The sequence below is a fragment of the Hyperoodon ampullatus genome, assembly GCF_949752795.1.
Source record: "Hyperoodon ampullatus genome assembly, chromosome: 3".
NCBI lineage: Eukaryota > Metazoa > Chordata > Mammalia > Artiodactyla > Ziphiidae > Hyperoodon > Hyperoodon ampullatus.
This window is the reverse complement of record NC_136916.1, coordinates 16,012,162-16,026,170: the sequence shown is the minus strand read 5'-3', so window position 1 is coordinate 16,026,170 and position 14,009 is coordinate 16,012,162. Positions and strand designations below refer to the sequence as shown.

General features: G+C 35.4%; 1 protein-coding gene across 1 annotated transcript in view; it reads left to right on the top strand.

Annotated features, from left to right (window-relative positions):
- Positions 1-14,009, top strand: part of MALRD1 (MAM and LDL receptor class A domain containing 1) — a gene marked incomplete at both ends in the record, with an annotated part of 583,874 nt that overhangs the window by 108,103 nt on the left and 461,762 nt on the right. Inside the window, one exon of the mRNA XM_079699366.1 lies at positions 4,825-4,945. Within this exon, the coding sequence (XP_079555492.1) occupies positions 4,825-4,945 (121 nt within the window). The remainder of the gene's footprint in view (positions 1-4,824; positions 4,946-14,009) is intronic.

Genomic DNA, 14,009 nt, shown 5'->3' with positions numbered 1-14,009 from the left:
TTCCTAACTGCTCTTCTTAATTTCATATCTAAAGGTAGTACTTTTTCTGAATGCTGTCCATTGATTTCCAGTTGATCTACTGTCTTTGAGTTTGCTACTAAAACATAATTGTGTCATATTTCAGATTTCATTTTAAAATGACCCTTTTGTGAAATTTTCCACAATGATTGATACCATGTCTGCTCTTGATCAGAGTCAATGGCATAAATCAATAACAATTTCCTGATATTATTTGAAGATTCAGTGAAGGGTGAGATTTATAATGCAAAGTAAAAGCTGGTCTAGTCTCTGTAATGTTGCTCTGTCCTCAGCCGTCTTAACCTAGGGCTTCATTCAATCTTGTTTTGCCAGGTAGCTCTGTTCTGCAGTATCTGCTAAAGACCAGTTATCTCTTTATTTCATGATAGTGATATAGTACAGCATAGTCATCCATGGCTCAGGTCACACATTTTTCATACGAGATATGTGACCTTCAACGAATAACTTCAACTCTCTAAGCTTCTGTTTCCTTTGCCTTAAAATGTGGAAGAAAATAACACCATCTTCACAGTGTTAAAATAAGTGGACGTGCCTGGCATTCAGTAAGCTCTAAATAAAAGTTTGCTGTTGATCTTATTTTTAATACCACCATCATTCATCAAAAATTACTATAGTCGAATTTTTCTTTACTGCTTCTTACTGTATACCTATTGTCTCCATTTCCTCTTAGATTCATATTTCCTCTTAGATTCATATTTCCTCTTAGATATTCATATTCACTCTCATTATTCTTTTTTAAAGGAAGATATCAAAGAACCAAAATTTAAATATTCTAGTTGAGTATTTCTCTGGAAAAGTTTCTTTCTGTTTTGCAGATCTAAAAAGTAATCACTTGATTATAAACAATATTTACACGTTGCTGTGCTTCCTGAAAGGAAAACAAGAAGTGATTCTGTTCACTGAGGGAGTAATATAATATAATTGGATAAGACAAAAATCAGCAAGATCCTAAAACATGGTTTTAGAAGGAAAGATATTTACATATAATTTGAAATTTTAACTCTCAAATTACCTTGAGAAACTTATAAAATGAGGTTTTCCCTCTGCCTTTGACAATGATTGAAACATTTCTTCTGAGCAACCTCTGGCTCACATACCAATTATTACATGATACTGTAGTTCCCAAAGGGAACTGCCTTTGGTGACAAATCAAACGATCAGCTTGGTTAAAGCAAGTAATACAAGATAGGAACAGTGAAGATGATTTTGGAATAATCAGGTGATATTATTTACAGATATGAGATACATTTTTTTAAAGGAAATAACATTATTCTCTGTTTAAAGTTGGAAAATTTTAATTAATGGTTAAATTATAATCATTCATTACATGGTCCTGAATTTAATTATATAGAAGTAAGCAAGCAGACATGTACCTGACCTAATATCATCTTTATTTTGCTCTGGGAGTTGTTTTATACTTACATTTTAATATGAAGATGTAAAAGAGCCTAGTGGTTTTCTTCAGACAAAATGATGTAACCATATTTTAAAGACCTATCCCATCATTCAGCTCATCCCAGGGCGCACCCACTTCATTCAAAGAATAGGAGCATGTACCTCTCCTGGGACACAGAAGTGTCACAAACAAACATTCTGTCTTTTTCCACCTTTCCTTTGAGTAGTGTAGTCCTTCAAATATGGTGGCCATAACTACCTGTCTAATGAGTCTGAAGAATTAAACATGTGTATTTTAATTGACTTCAATGTAGGACATACTACAATAATGAATAAAAAAAATTCTTCGAAATTAAAGCTGTCCAAATACATTACAATAACTTAATGATGTTAAGCATAATTTATTTTTCAGAGTGCTTATATACATTTCATCAAAATCCTTCTTTAAAATCTATTACTACTTTCTGCCTCTTGTATGAAGGCCAAATTTCTTGGCTAAGACTCTACAGAAACCTGCTCTAATCAAAAATTTAAAAATCATTAAAATTATATACATCTTGTTATAAAGTATCAAAAATTTCAGATTAAGAAATAGTCCCTCCTGAGCATCCTTACCTTCCATCATAGTCTGTATCTTCAGGTAACTATAACACTAGTTTATTTTTACCTCTAGACACTTTTCTATTTAATTAATATGTATGTATGTACCACATATATCTAGAAATCTGAACCATGTGCATTTTTAGCCTAAGTAGTGTCATACTATAAATTTTTTCTGTAATTTAATTTTTACTCAGAAACTTATGTTGAAGGTCTTTCCATATTAGCATACAGAGATAGATTTTTTTAAAACTGGCTCAGTAGTCCATGATCTATATCACCATTTATTTATTGATTCACATTTGAGTTGTTCTGATTAATTTGCTATCAAAACCGACATTAAAGCAAACATTCCTGCCCAGGTCTTCATATGTGTGCCTATGAGTGTCTCTCTAAGGTAAACCCTGAGGATGGGCTTAATTTTTGTAGTATATGCTATTTTTCTTTCTTTCTTTTTTTTTTTTTGCGGTACGTGGGCCTCTCACTGTTGTGGCCTCTCCCGTTGCGGAGCACAGGCTCTGGACGCGCAGGCTCAGTGGCCATGGCTCACGGGCCCAGCCGCTCCGTGGCATGTGGGATCTTCCCGGACCGGGGCACGAACCCATGTCCCCTGCATCGGCAGGTGGACTCTCAACCACTGCACCACCAAAGAAGCCCTATTTATCTTTTTAATAGATGTCATCAAATTGCTGTCCCATTGGGCTGCACCAATTCATGCAATCAGTCCTCTTCTCTTAAACAAATATTTAGGCAATAATTCATTTAGGCAAAAAATCCTATACTCCTACCATAGGGGAGGAAATAGTTTTTCTTGACCCTATTAGGGTACCTGACTGGGTTTCAAAATTAAACTGATAAAGCAGATTAACAGGAGAAAAGCATATAAAATTATTTAATTTTAGTTTTACTTGATGTGGGAGCCTTCATAAGGAAATGAAGACCTGAAGAAATAGTTAAACCTGAGTGTTTTTGTGAGAGGTTTGATGAAGAGTGGATAGTTGTAGAAAGGTACAATAGGGCAGAGTATGAGGTGAGTGTAGTAAACTGGGGAACTTAGCTAGGCCTGTTTGTTCAGCTTCTCTGTGTCCTTTTGTCTTCAGAGATAAGGCTGTCTCTGGCATAGGGAGGGCTCCTCTCACATGAGGGTTTGATCTGCTTTAGAGGAAAGGTCAAAAAGTCCATCCTGCACATACCATTTCTCAAATTCCTTTGGCTAGAAATACTCCATATGCTGCATAGGTGCCCTATTTTGGGACAGCATGTCCTAAACCCCATCATCCTACAATGCCCAAAGTTTTCTAAATATACTCTACATGTTCACATTTCCTTTTTTTTCTTGTTATGTTACCAGTTTCTCATGGTAACAGAATCTTAGGCAACAATTAAAACTGAAGTTTAATATTACCTCTTTGCTAAGTCTTTTTTTTTTTCAAATTCTATCTCATATTCTTGACAGAAATAATGAAGTGCTTTTCTTTGATCTTTAGTATCTTGTATTTCTCTCTTATATAGTTCTTATGGTATAACTTAGTTGTTAATGTATCATATCAAGTAAATTGTAAGATTTTGAGACCAGAGATCCTCCTTGATTACGTGGAGATGCACTTACTAGCCCTGTCTTGGTCTAGTGGTCCTGCTATGCATCCTTAAGGCTCTGGACATAAATTCATTCATTCATCCATCCTTCCTTCCTTCCTTCCTTCCTTCCTTCCTTCCTTCCTTTCTTCCTTTCTTTCTTTCTTTCTTTCTTCCTTCCTTTCTTTCATGGCGGAGTAACAACGTAATAATGTGAGTGATTAACAAGAAAGAAAACAAATTATACCAGTCATTATTTAGAATGTTAGAATAAATTAAACTTAAATAGATGCCTCCAAGTGCTTTAGCATATGAATGTTATTAACCATTGTATGTGGTTATTTACCTCACTAAGTAGGTTTCCATGTATGTATATATAATATGTATAAGTATTTAAATATTCTGATATAGAAATGAATTGTTGCCTTCAGCCAACCCGTTATAAATGAATTCATCTTTCAATTAATCTGAGTTGTAAACCACACAGTTGATTACCCCAAAGAGCCCATTTTAAATGCTTATGACTTAATGGCTCCAATGGGAAGGCAGCCTTCAGTCATGATGAATGTTACAACTTCTAATTGAAACAAGGTTACCTAAGATATTAGGGTTACCTAAGATATTAGGGTTACCTAAGGTGGTGCTGTCAAAGGAGTTATGACTTTATAAATTCCTCATTTGAATGTTCTGGTCAAACAATTTTCTAAAATTAGTTTGGAAGTTTGGGACAGATGCAGATGAGCTTCTCTACACCAAAAAGTATGATTGTAATAAATTTACTTTTGTTAAAAAATGGTTAAAGAAGACAATTTAGGTGGTACAAACAAAGCTTATTCAGCACTTCATGAAGCAGACAGTCTCTATTTGGAGAACTGTAAAATGGCTGGAAGGTAGGAAGCTTTATAGGGTAAAGAATAAAGAGTGAGAAAGAGTAAAACAGAAAATATCGAGTTGACTGGGGCCATATAGTCAACCTTGTTTAGGGTGAGAAGGAACAAGGAAATATAGAGCCCAGAGTTGGCTTGATGTTGGGGGATTGACTGCTGAATATACTCTGTTTCTGGTCAAGGGGAGCATTAAAGGGGCATGAAAGTTATGTAAGTTTTGGTTTGCTGTCATGGCATCCAGGGCAGGAATGGCTCCATTTTGGGCCTAGAAAGTTATTTCAAGACTTTTATAGTATATTTTTAATAATTTATCTTTTTGTAATTATAGTTAATTTTAGAAGCTACTGTTTTATCATCACATGCTACTGTTGCTATAGATGACATCAGTGTATCCCAGGAATGTGAAATTTCATATAAGACACTTCCAAGTACTAGTGTTCAAAGCAAAGGTAAGTTTTTTTCTGGTGGTTGCTGCAGTTTTGAACCTTAAAATAATTAGTTTTCCTTGATATCAAAATATAAAATATATTAGAATCCTTCAATAATATAGTTCACTAATGCCTAATACCAAGATGTGGATTATATCACATGTCCCTGAAAACGAAAACATATTTTTTTACCTTTTTAAAATATATTTTTACCTTTTTAAAAAAATATGTTATATCACAGTCTAGGCCTTAGGCTCTCTTCTAATAACATTCTACATTTGTGGCTAAAATTGTCACATACAGATTTTTTTTAATTATAAAAGTTATGAATTTAAAATATTTTCATGTTTTAAAACACTGCCATAAAAATTCAATTGTATTTTAATTTTGTTTGACACTTCAAGTGAATATGTAATTAAATTTATGTTTCAGAATCACTCAGGAGTTCAAAAAGATTATCATGGTTGAAAAAGTGACTTAAGGCCAATGAAAAATTTCAAACTTGACCCTAAAATTCTGTGTTTAAATTCAAAACATAATATTTTCAAGAAACAGATGGAGTTCGGCTAATTCTTTGACTAAGTATTTTGTAGAGAATTTCAGTTAAGAGACAGGTATATTGTCATAAAAATGGATCCCAAATAGTAAAATAGGCATTTTTGAAAATCTAACCGTAGTTTAGGTTCTGAGAGTGCGTTGAAATGGTATACATTGTGCCTGCAGTTACTTTGTTATTTTAACACTAACTGATGTTTCTTTCTGACCACCCCTACAGTCAGGTCTCAATTAACAAATAGAAATAAATATTAAAAATGTTGCCTGAAAACTGAAACACTTCATTTTTCTTACTCTCCATACATGAAAAATAACTGCATGTGGACATCAGGCATGTCATACATTCTGAAGTTATGTTTCCTTAAACAACATATTTAGTGAGAGGAAAAGCTGCATTCTTAACAAGAGCTAAATGCACTCACTAATCAAGGATGATATAGGAGAACTAATTCTGGATTGAGATCTGAGTTAAAGAATTTTTAAAAGTCCTTTATTAAAGACATCTTTCATTGGTAAGGCTGTATATTCTATGTCCTAACTCCGTATTGTGTTAACATGCATTTACATTACTCAGAATATGTGTCCTGAATTTATAATAAACCTTTCTAAGCTCTGTGTGTGTGAGTTGTTTTGATAGACATTAAAGAATGTAAAGCAGCAGATTTAATGATTAATGAGTTTTGGAGGGTTAACCAGAATTACTTATTTCTGTTAATTAATTAAACATTTTTATTCTTCTGATCATATACTGCATCACCAGAATTAGAATAGTAGGAAGGCATTAGAGTTGACATTGAGGAGAATGTATTTGGAAGCAGAAGTGTGGTTAAATGTTTTAAATTATCACTAAAATTAACCTTAGCAGAAGGCTCTGAGAATACTCGATCTCACGTACAGAGAATTCTTTTCATAAATTAACTGAAAACTCATTTATGTGTGCTTCAATCTGAACACCAGCTCAGTTGGTTAGAGCATAATTCTCATTAGGCCAAACTTACATGAATTATTCCTGAAAGATCAATGATTTTACACAAAGGAAAAAAAAAACTTTCTCACCGTTTTTGTAAATTTATCCAATAGGCAATTGTAGGATCTCCTTCACTGAATTTAGTATTATTACCATACAGGAGTTTAGGGACGGGCGTGGAAGGGGACTTATCACGTCCCACTGATAGGGACTTATGCTATATTAATGGCCAGAGGTTTATTGAGATCCTCCTGTGCTTGCCATTTTTAGCATATTTAAAAACTAGTGTTCATGAAGCAATTCTGCATCCCATTTATGTTGGAGAAAAAAAGATGTTTTATTCTCTTGATCTCTTAATTTTGAAGCTGGATTTGGGCCACATGACGATGCAGGCTGTATTTCATCCAGCAAGCTCTCTGATTTTACATCTGACTGCCCAGATGGAGCAGATGAAGCCAGTTGTGGTGAGTGAAAGTCCTGACTGACTGGACTAAGATTTGTGTGTGCATAATTACTCTCTGAATGTAAAGTGCATGCTACTTAAGTGAGTGTTGTTTAATTAAGAATGTTTTTTATTAAAATTTAAAAATATTTTATTGAGGTATAATTGATATATAACATTATATTGGTTTCAGACGTACAACATAATGATCTGATATTTGTATATAATGCAAAATAAACATGAAAATAAGTCTAGTTAACACCCATCACCATACATAGTTACAAATTATTTTCTTGTGATAAGAACTTTTAAATTTGCTCTCTTAACTTTCAAATATGCAATACAATATTATTCATTATAGTTGCCATGCTATAAATTACATCCTCATGACTTACTTGCTCATTTTATAACTAGAATATACCTTTGTACCTTCTGACCCCCTTCACCCTTTTTGCCCCCTACGCCCTAATTCCCTGCCTCTGGCAATCACCAATCTGTCCTCTGAACTAGGACCTTGGGTGTTTTTTGTTGTTGTTGTTGTTAGTTTGTTTGTTTTTTAGATTCCACATGTAAGTGAAATCATATGGTATTTGTCTTTCTCTGTCAGACTTATTTCACTTAGCATAATACCCTCAAGGTCCATCTGTGCTGTCACAAATTGCAAGATTCTCTTCTGTTTTATGGCTGAATATTATTCCATTGTGTATATGTACCACTTGGGTATTGTAAATAATGCTGCAGTGAACATGGGGGTGCATATATCCTTTCAAGTTAGTGTTTTTGTTTTCTTCAGATAAATTCCCATCTTTTGTGTTCCAAGGACTCAATTCTGGTGTAGGGAGGGGTGTTCCCCACACCAGATAGTGCTCAGGACATCGGTTGGGTGTCCTACAATTTAACTCAGTTCTGACACTATCTACCTAGAGATGCCATCAAGTTCTACAGGTAAAGGTTCAGTCCTACGAGGCTGCCTCCCCTCTTCTTCCACTTACTTCGGGTGATGGTCTCAAAGCCAGGTTGTTACTGTTCTTCTGATTAACTGGCTATAAGTCAGAGGTTCCCAAGCCTCCTTCCTTGGGTTTGATTAATTTGCTAGGGCAGCTCACAGAACTCAGAGAAACATTTTACTTACTAGATCACCCATTTATTGTAAAAGAATATAGCTCAGAAACAGTTAGCTGGAAGAGAAACATAGGGCAAAGTATGGGGAGAGGACGAGGAGCTTCCTTGTCCTCTCCAGGTGCCACTCTCCCAGCACCTCCACATGTTCACCAACCCAGAAACTCTCCAGGCTCTGTCCTTTGGGTTTTCATGGAGGCTTCATTTCACAGGTATGATTGATTAAATCATTGGCCATTGATTCAACCTCCAGCCCATCTCCTCTCCCCACAAGTCAGGGGTAGGGCTGAAAGTTCCAACCCTCTAATCATATAGTTGGCTCCATTGGCAACCAGCCTCCATCTTTAGATACTGTCCAAAGTCACCCCATTAGCATAAAAAAAGACAACTTTGTCACGTGTAACACCTCGGAAATTTCAAGGGTTTTGGGAAGTCTGAGCCAGAAATGGATGAAACTGTTTGATGTAATCCCACTTATTTTTGCTTTTGTTGATTCAGCTTTTGGTATCAAATCCAAAAATCATTGCCAAGACTGATGTCAAGGAGCTTATTACCTATGTTTTCTTGTAGAATTTTTATGGTTTCAGATCTTATGTTCAAGTCGTTAATCCCTTTCGAGTTAATTTTTGTGTATGGTGTAAGATAGTGGTCCACTTTCATTTTATTTTCATGTGGCTGTGCAGTGTTCCCAACACCATTTATTGAAGAAACTATCCTTTCTCCATTGTATATTCTTGCCTCCTTTATTGAAAATTAATTGATCATATATGGGTGGGTTTACTTCTGGTCTCTCCATTCTGTTCCATTCATCTATGTTTGTTTTTATGCCAATAACATACTGTTTTAATTACTATAGCTTTGTAATATAGTTTGAAATCAGGGTGCAAGATGTCTCCATGTTTGTTCCTCTTTCTCAAGATTGCTTTGGATATTTGGGGTCTTTTGTGGTTCCATAAAAATTTTAGGATAGTTTGTTCTATTTTTTGTGAAAAATACCCCTGGAATTTTGACAGGGATTGCATTAAATCTGTAGATTGCCTGGAGTAGTATGGGCATTATAACAATATTCTTACAATCCATGAGCATGGAATATTGTTCCATTTATTTGTGTCTTCTTTCATTTCTTTCATCAGTGTCTTATAGTTTTTAGTGCCCAGGTTTTTCACCTCCTTGGTTAAATTGATTTCTAGATGTTTTGGGTTTTTTTGATGCAATTATAAGTGGTATTCATTTCTTAATTTATCTCTCATACTTCATTATTGATGTATAGAAAGGCAATAGATTTTTGTATATTGCTTTTGTATCCTGCAACTTTACTAATTCATTGATTGGTTCTAGCAGTTTCATTGGGAATCTTTAGGGTTTTCTATATATAAAATCATGTCATCTGCAAATAGTGATAGTTTTACTTCTTTTTTTCTGATTTTGATGCTCTTTTATTTTAATTTTATTTTTCTTGCCTAAATGTTGTGGCTAAGACTTCCAATACTATGTTAAATAAAAATGATGAGAGTGGGCATCCTCGTCCTGTGCTTGATCTTAGAGGAAAAACTTTCAGCTTTTCATCATTGATTGTGATGTTGGTTGTGGGCTTGTCATATATGGCCTTTATTATGTTGAGATACATTCCCTTGATACCCACTTTGTTGAGAGTTTTTGTCATAAATGGATGTTGAATTTTATCAAGTGCTTTTTCTGCATTTACTGATATGATCATATGAATTTTATCCTTCATTTTGTTAATATGATGTATCATATTCACTGATGTTGAATTATCCTTGCATCCCTGAAATGAACCACTCTTGATGATAGTGTATGATTCTTTTAAGGTGCTCTTGAATTTGGTTTGCTAATGTTTTATTCAGGTGTTTAATGAACATCTCTGTTCATCAGGAATATTAGCCTGTAATTTTTCATCTTGTGGCATCCTCTTCTGGTTTTGGTATCAGGGTAATGTTGGCCTTGAAAATGTGTTTGGAAGTGTTCTTCCATTTTTTGAAGAGTTTAAGGATTGGTATTTCTTCTTCAAATGTTTGGTAGAAAAAAAAAATTTGGGTAGAATTCATCAGTGAGGTCTTCTGTTCCTGGATTTTTGTTTGTTGGGAGGTTTTTGATTATTGATTCAGTCTCCTTACTCATAGTTGTCTATTTAGATTTTCTATTTCTTCATAATTCAGTCTTGTCAGGTTGTGTGTTTCTAGGAATTTATCTATTCTAGTTTTTCCAATTTATTGGTGTATAATTGTTCTAGTAGTCTCTTATGAGTCTTTGTATTTCTGTGTTATGAGTTGTAATGTCCCCTCTTTTATTTCTGATTTTATTTATTTGAGTCCTCCCTTTTTCTTTGTTAGTCTAGCTAACAATTTGTCAATTTTGTTTATCTTTTCAAAGAAATAGCTCTTAGTTTCATTGATCTTTTCTATTGCTTTTTAATCTCTATATCATTTATTTCAACTCTGACCTTTGTTATTTCCTTCCTTTCACTAGCTTTGGGCTATGTTCTTTTTCTAGTTCCTTGAGTTGTAAAGTTAGGTCATTTGAGGTTTTTCTTGTTTCTTGAGATAGGCATTTATCCCTATGAATTTCCCTCTTAGAACTTTTGTCTTATCCCAGAAGTTTGGTATGTTGTAGTTCCATATGTATTTGTCTTAAGGAATTTTTTGATTTTTCTTTTGATGTATTCTTTGACCACTGGTTGTTTAGTAGCATGTTTTTAACCTCCACATAGTTGTGGTTTTTTCCATTTTTTTCTTGTAATTGATTTCTAGTTTCATACCATTGTGGTTAGAAAAGATGCTTGATATGATTTCACCCTTCTTACATTTATTAAGACTTCTTTTGTGGCCTAACATATAATTTGTCCTTGAGAATGTTCCATGTGCACTTGAGAAGAGTGTGTATTCTGTTGCTTTTGGATGGAATGTTTCATATATATCTATATATCTGTTAAGTACATCTGGTCCAACATGTCCAAATATTTCCTTTTTGATTTTCTGTCTGGATTATCTATCCATTGATAAAAATGGGGGTACTAAAATCCTCTACAATTATTGTATTGCTGTCTATTTCTCCTTTTAGGTCTGTTAATATATTTTTATATATGTAGGAGAAACTATATTGGATACATAAATATTTACAAACATTATAGCCACTTGTTGGTTTGACCCTTTTATCATTATGTCATGCCCTTCTTTGTCTCTTATTACAGTCTTTGTTTTAAGGTCTATTCTGCCTGATATCACTTATCTCAAAAGCTTAACTCTTTCAGTTTGTATATCTGAAGTGAGTCTCTTGTGGGTAGCATTGTAGATGGGTCTTCTTTTTTATCCATTCAGCTATTCTGTGCCTTTTGATTGGAGAATTTAGTCTATTTACATGTAAAGTAATTATTGATAGGTAGGTGCTTGTTGCCGTTATGTTAATTGTTTTCTGGCCGTTTTGTTGCTCCTCCATTCCTTTTATTTTCTCTTGCTCTTTTCCCTTTTGATTTGATGATTTTCTATAGTGGTATGCTTAGTTCCTTTTTCTTTATCTTTTGTGTATCTACTATAGGTTTCTGCTTTGTGGTTGCCACGAGGTTTACATGTAACAACTTATATTTATTAAGTCTCTTTTAAGATGATAACAACTTAAATTTGAATGCATTCTAAAGCTCTATATTTTCACTCTTCTCAACCCCCATGTTTCTTGTTTTTGATGTCACATTTTATATGTTTTTATCTTATGTGTCTCTTAACTAATTATTGTTGTTACAGTTTTTTTTACTACTTTTTTCTTGCAACTTTTATACTATCTTTAATAGTGATTAAACCACCATCTTTACAAGAGTAGACTATACCAATTTTACTATGTGTTTATCTTTACCAGTGAGATTTATACTTTCATTTGTTTTCCTGTTACTAATTAGCACCCTTTCTTTTCAGCTTAAAGAAGTCCCTTTAACATTTCTTGTAATGACAGTTTAGTGGTGATGAACTTCTTTAGCTCTTGCTAGAAAACTATTTATCTCTTTTTCAATTCTGAAGGATAACTTTGCCAAGTAGAGTATTGACTGGAAGTTTCTTTCAGCCCTTTGAATATATTGTGTCACTCCCTTCTGGCTTGCAAAATTTCTGCTGAAATATATGCTTATTTCCTTATGGGGGTTCCCTTGTATTTAACAAGTTATTTTTCTCTTGCTGCTTTAAAATTCTCTCCATGTCTTTAACTTTTGACATTTAAATTTATAATAGTCTTGGTGTGGGTCTCTTTAGGTTCATCTTCTTTGGAACTCTCTGGGATTCCTGAATCTGGAGGTTTCCTTCCCAAATTAGGATAGTTTTCAACTTATTCTTCAGGTGAATTTTCTGCCCCCTTTTCTCTCTCTTCTCCTTCTGGGACCTCTGTAATGCACATGTTGGCCTGCTTGATGTTGTCCCATAAGTCCTTTAAACTAACTTCACTTTTTAAAAATTCTTTTTTCTGCTTTGATTGGGAGAGTTCCACTGCATTGTCTTTGATTTCACTGATCCTTTCTATTGCTCTTGAATCCTGCATGTGTATTTTCAGTTTAATTATTGCATTCTTCAGCTATGTGACTTCTGTTTGGTACTTTCTTATATTTTCTGCCTCTTTGTGGAAGTTCTCACTGTGTTTATCCATTTTCCTCCTGAGTTTGGTGAACATCTTTACGGCCATTACATGGAACTCTTTAAGAGATGAGTCACTTAACTCCATTTCATTAAGGACTTTTTCTGAGGTTTTATCTTGTTCTTTCTCTCGGAACATATTCATCCATTTCTTCACTTTTCTTGTCTCTCTATGTTGGCTTCTATGCATTGGATAAAACAGCTACCTCTCCCAGTCTTGAAGAAGTAGCCTCGTGTAGAACTTTATGGTTCAACCCTAACCTAGCTCTTGGGTTATCTTTAAAACATTTGTGATTGTCCAAGTAGCCTCCCAGTAGTTGAGGGTGTGCTAAGTCCTGTCAGTGTCCCAAAGCAGAAGTTCTCAGTCAGCACCTAGATTCAGGCTGATTGGAAGCTGGATTCTCAGGCAGCCAGACCTCCAGGCAGCAACTTGTAAAGTATGCAAATATATACATTCCTGTGAGATTGCAAGCCTAAGTCCTCCTGGCCCCCATAGCCAGACCATCTAGAGGTGTCCTCTCTGAGGCAGTTGAAAAAATCAGGATGCCAGATGAGTTTCTTGTAGAGAGACACCATGTGACCTGGAGCAAGGCAGAAGGAGATTGCAAAGATGGCACCCACTGACCTCCATCCCTGGAATGCACATTGGTAGGCCCCTAGAAGTGTGCCAAACCAGAAGCCTGCCCCTCAGACCAAAGGTCTGGGACAAGCAAATAGGCCTCTTTCACAGAAATATTGGGGGTGTCTTTTGGTTTGCTGTCTGCACAGGGCCCTGGGGGTGGTAGCCTGCCAAGCTCTGTCTCTCCATTCCTTACAGTCTAACAGGACCTGGGAATATAAACCCTACTGACCACCAGAGCTGGGCAATCAAGGGCTGTCCTCTGGGTGGCAGCCACAAAAACCAGGACACCAGACACTGTGCAATTCCTCTCTGGGAGATACTGGCATTCTGGAATCAAGCAGAGGGAGGACATGAGGATATTGCCTACCCTCTGAGGTCTCTGGAGGGGATCAGAGTGGATCAGAAGCCTGCCCTTCAGGCCACAGCTATGAAGATAAGCTAATATGCTTTTTCCATAGAAAGACTGGGTATCTCTGTCTGTTGTCTCCTGGGGGTGGTAGATAATTAAGAACTTTTTCTCTGTTGGTTACAGTCCTGTGGATCCCCCTAGCATAAGCCCTGTTGGTGACATAAGCCAGTGACAGGTGACTTAGAGGTGTTCCCTGGGAATCAGGCACAAGAACTGGGGAGGGTGCAGGCCATTTCCAAGAGGTACAGCAAGCTGGGTGGAGACAGAGAGCTCTGCAAAGATGGCATCTGCCAGCCTCCATTCCTGGGGAGTTCCCCAGCAGGCCCTGGATGTGTGTTAAAGT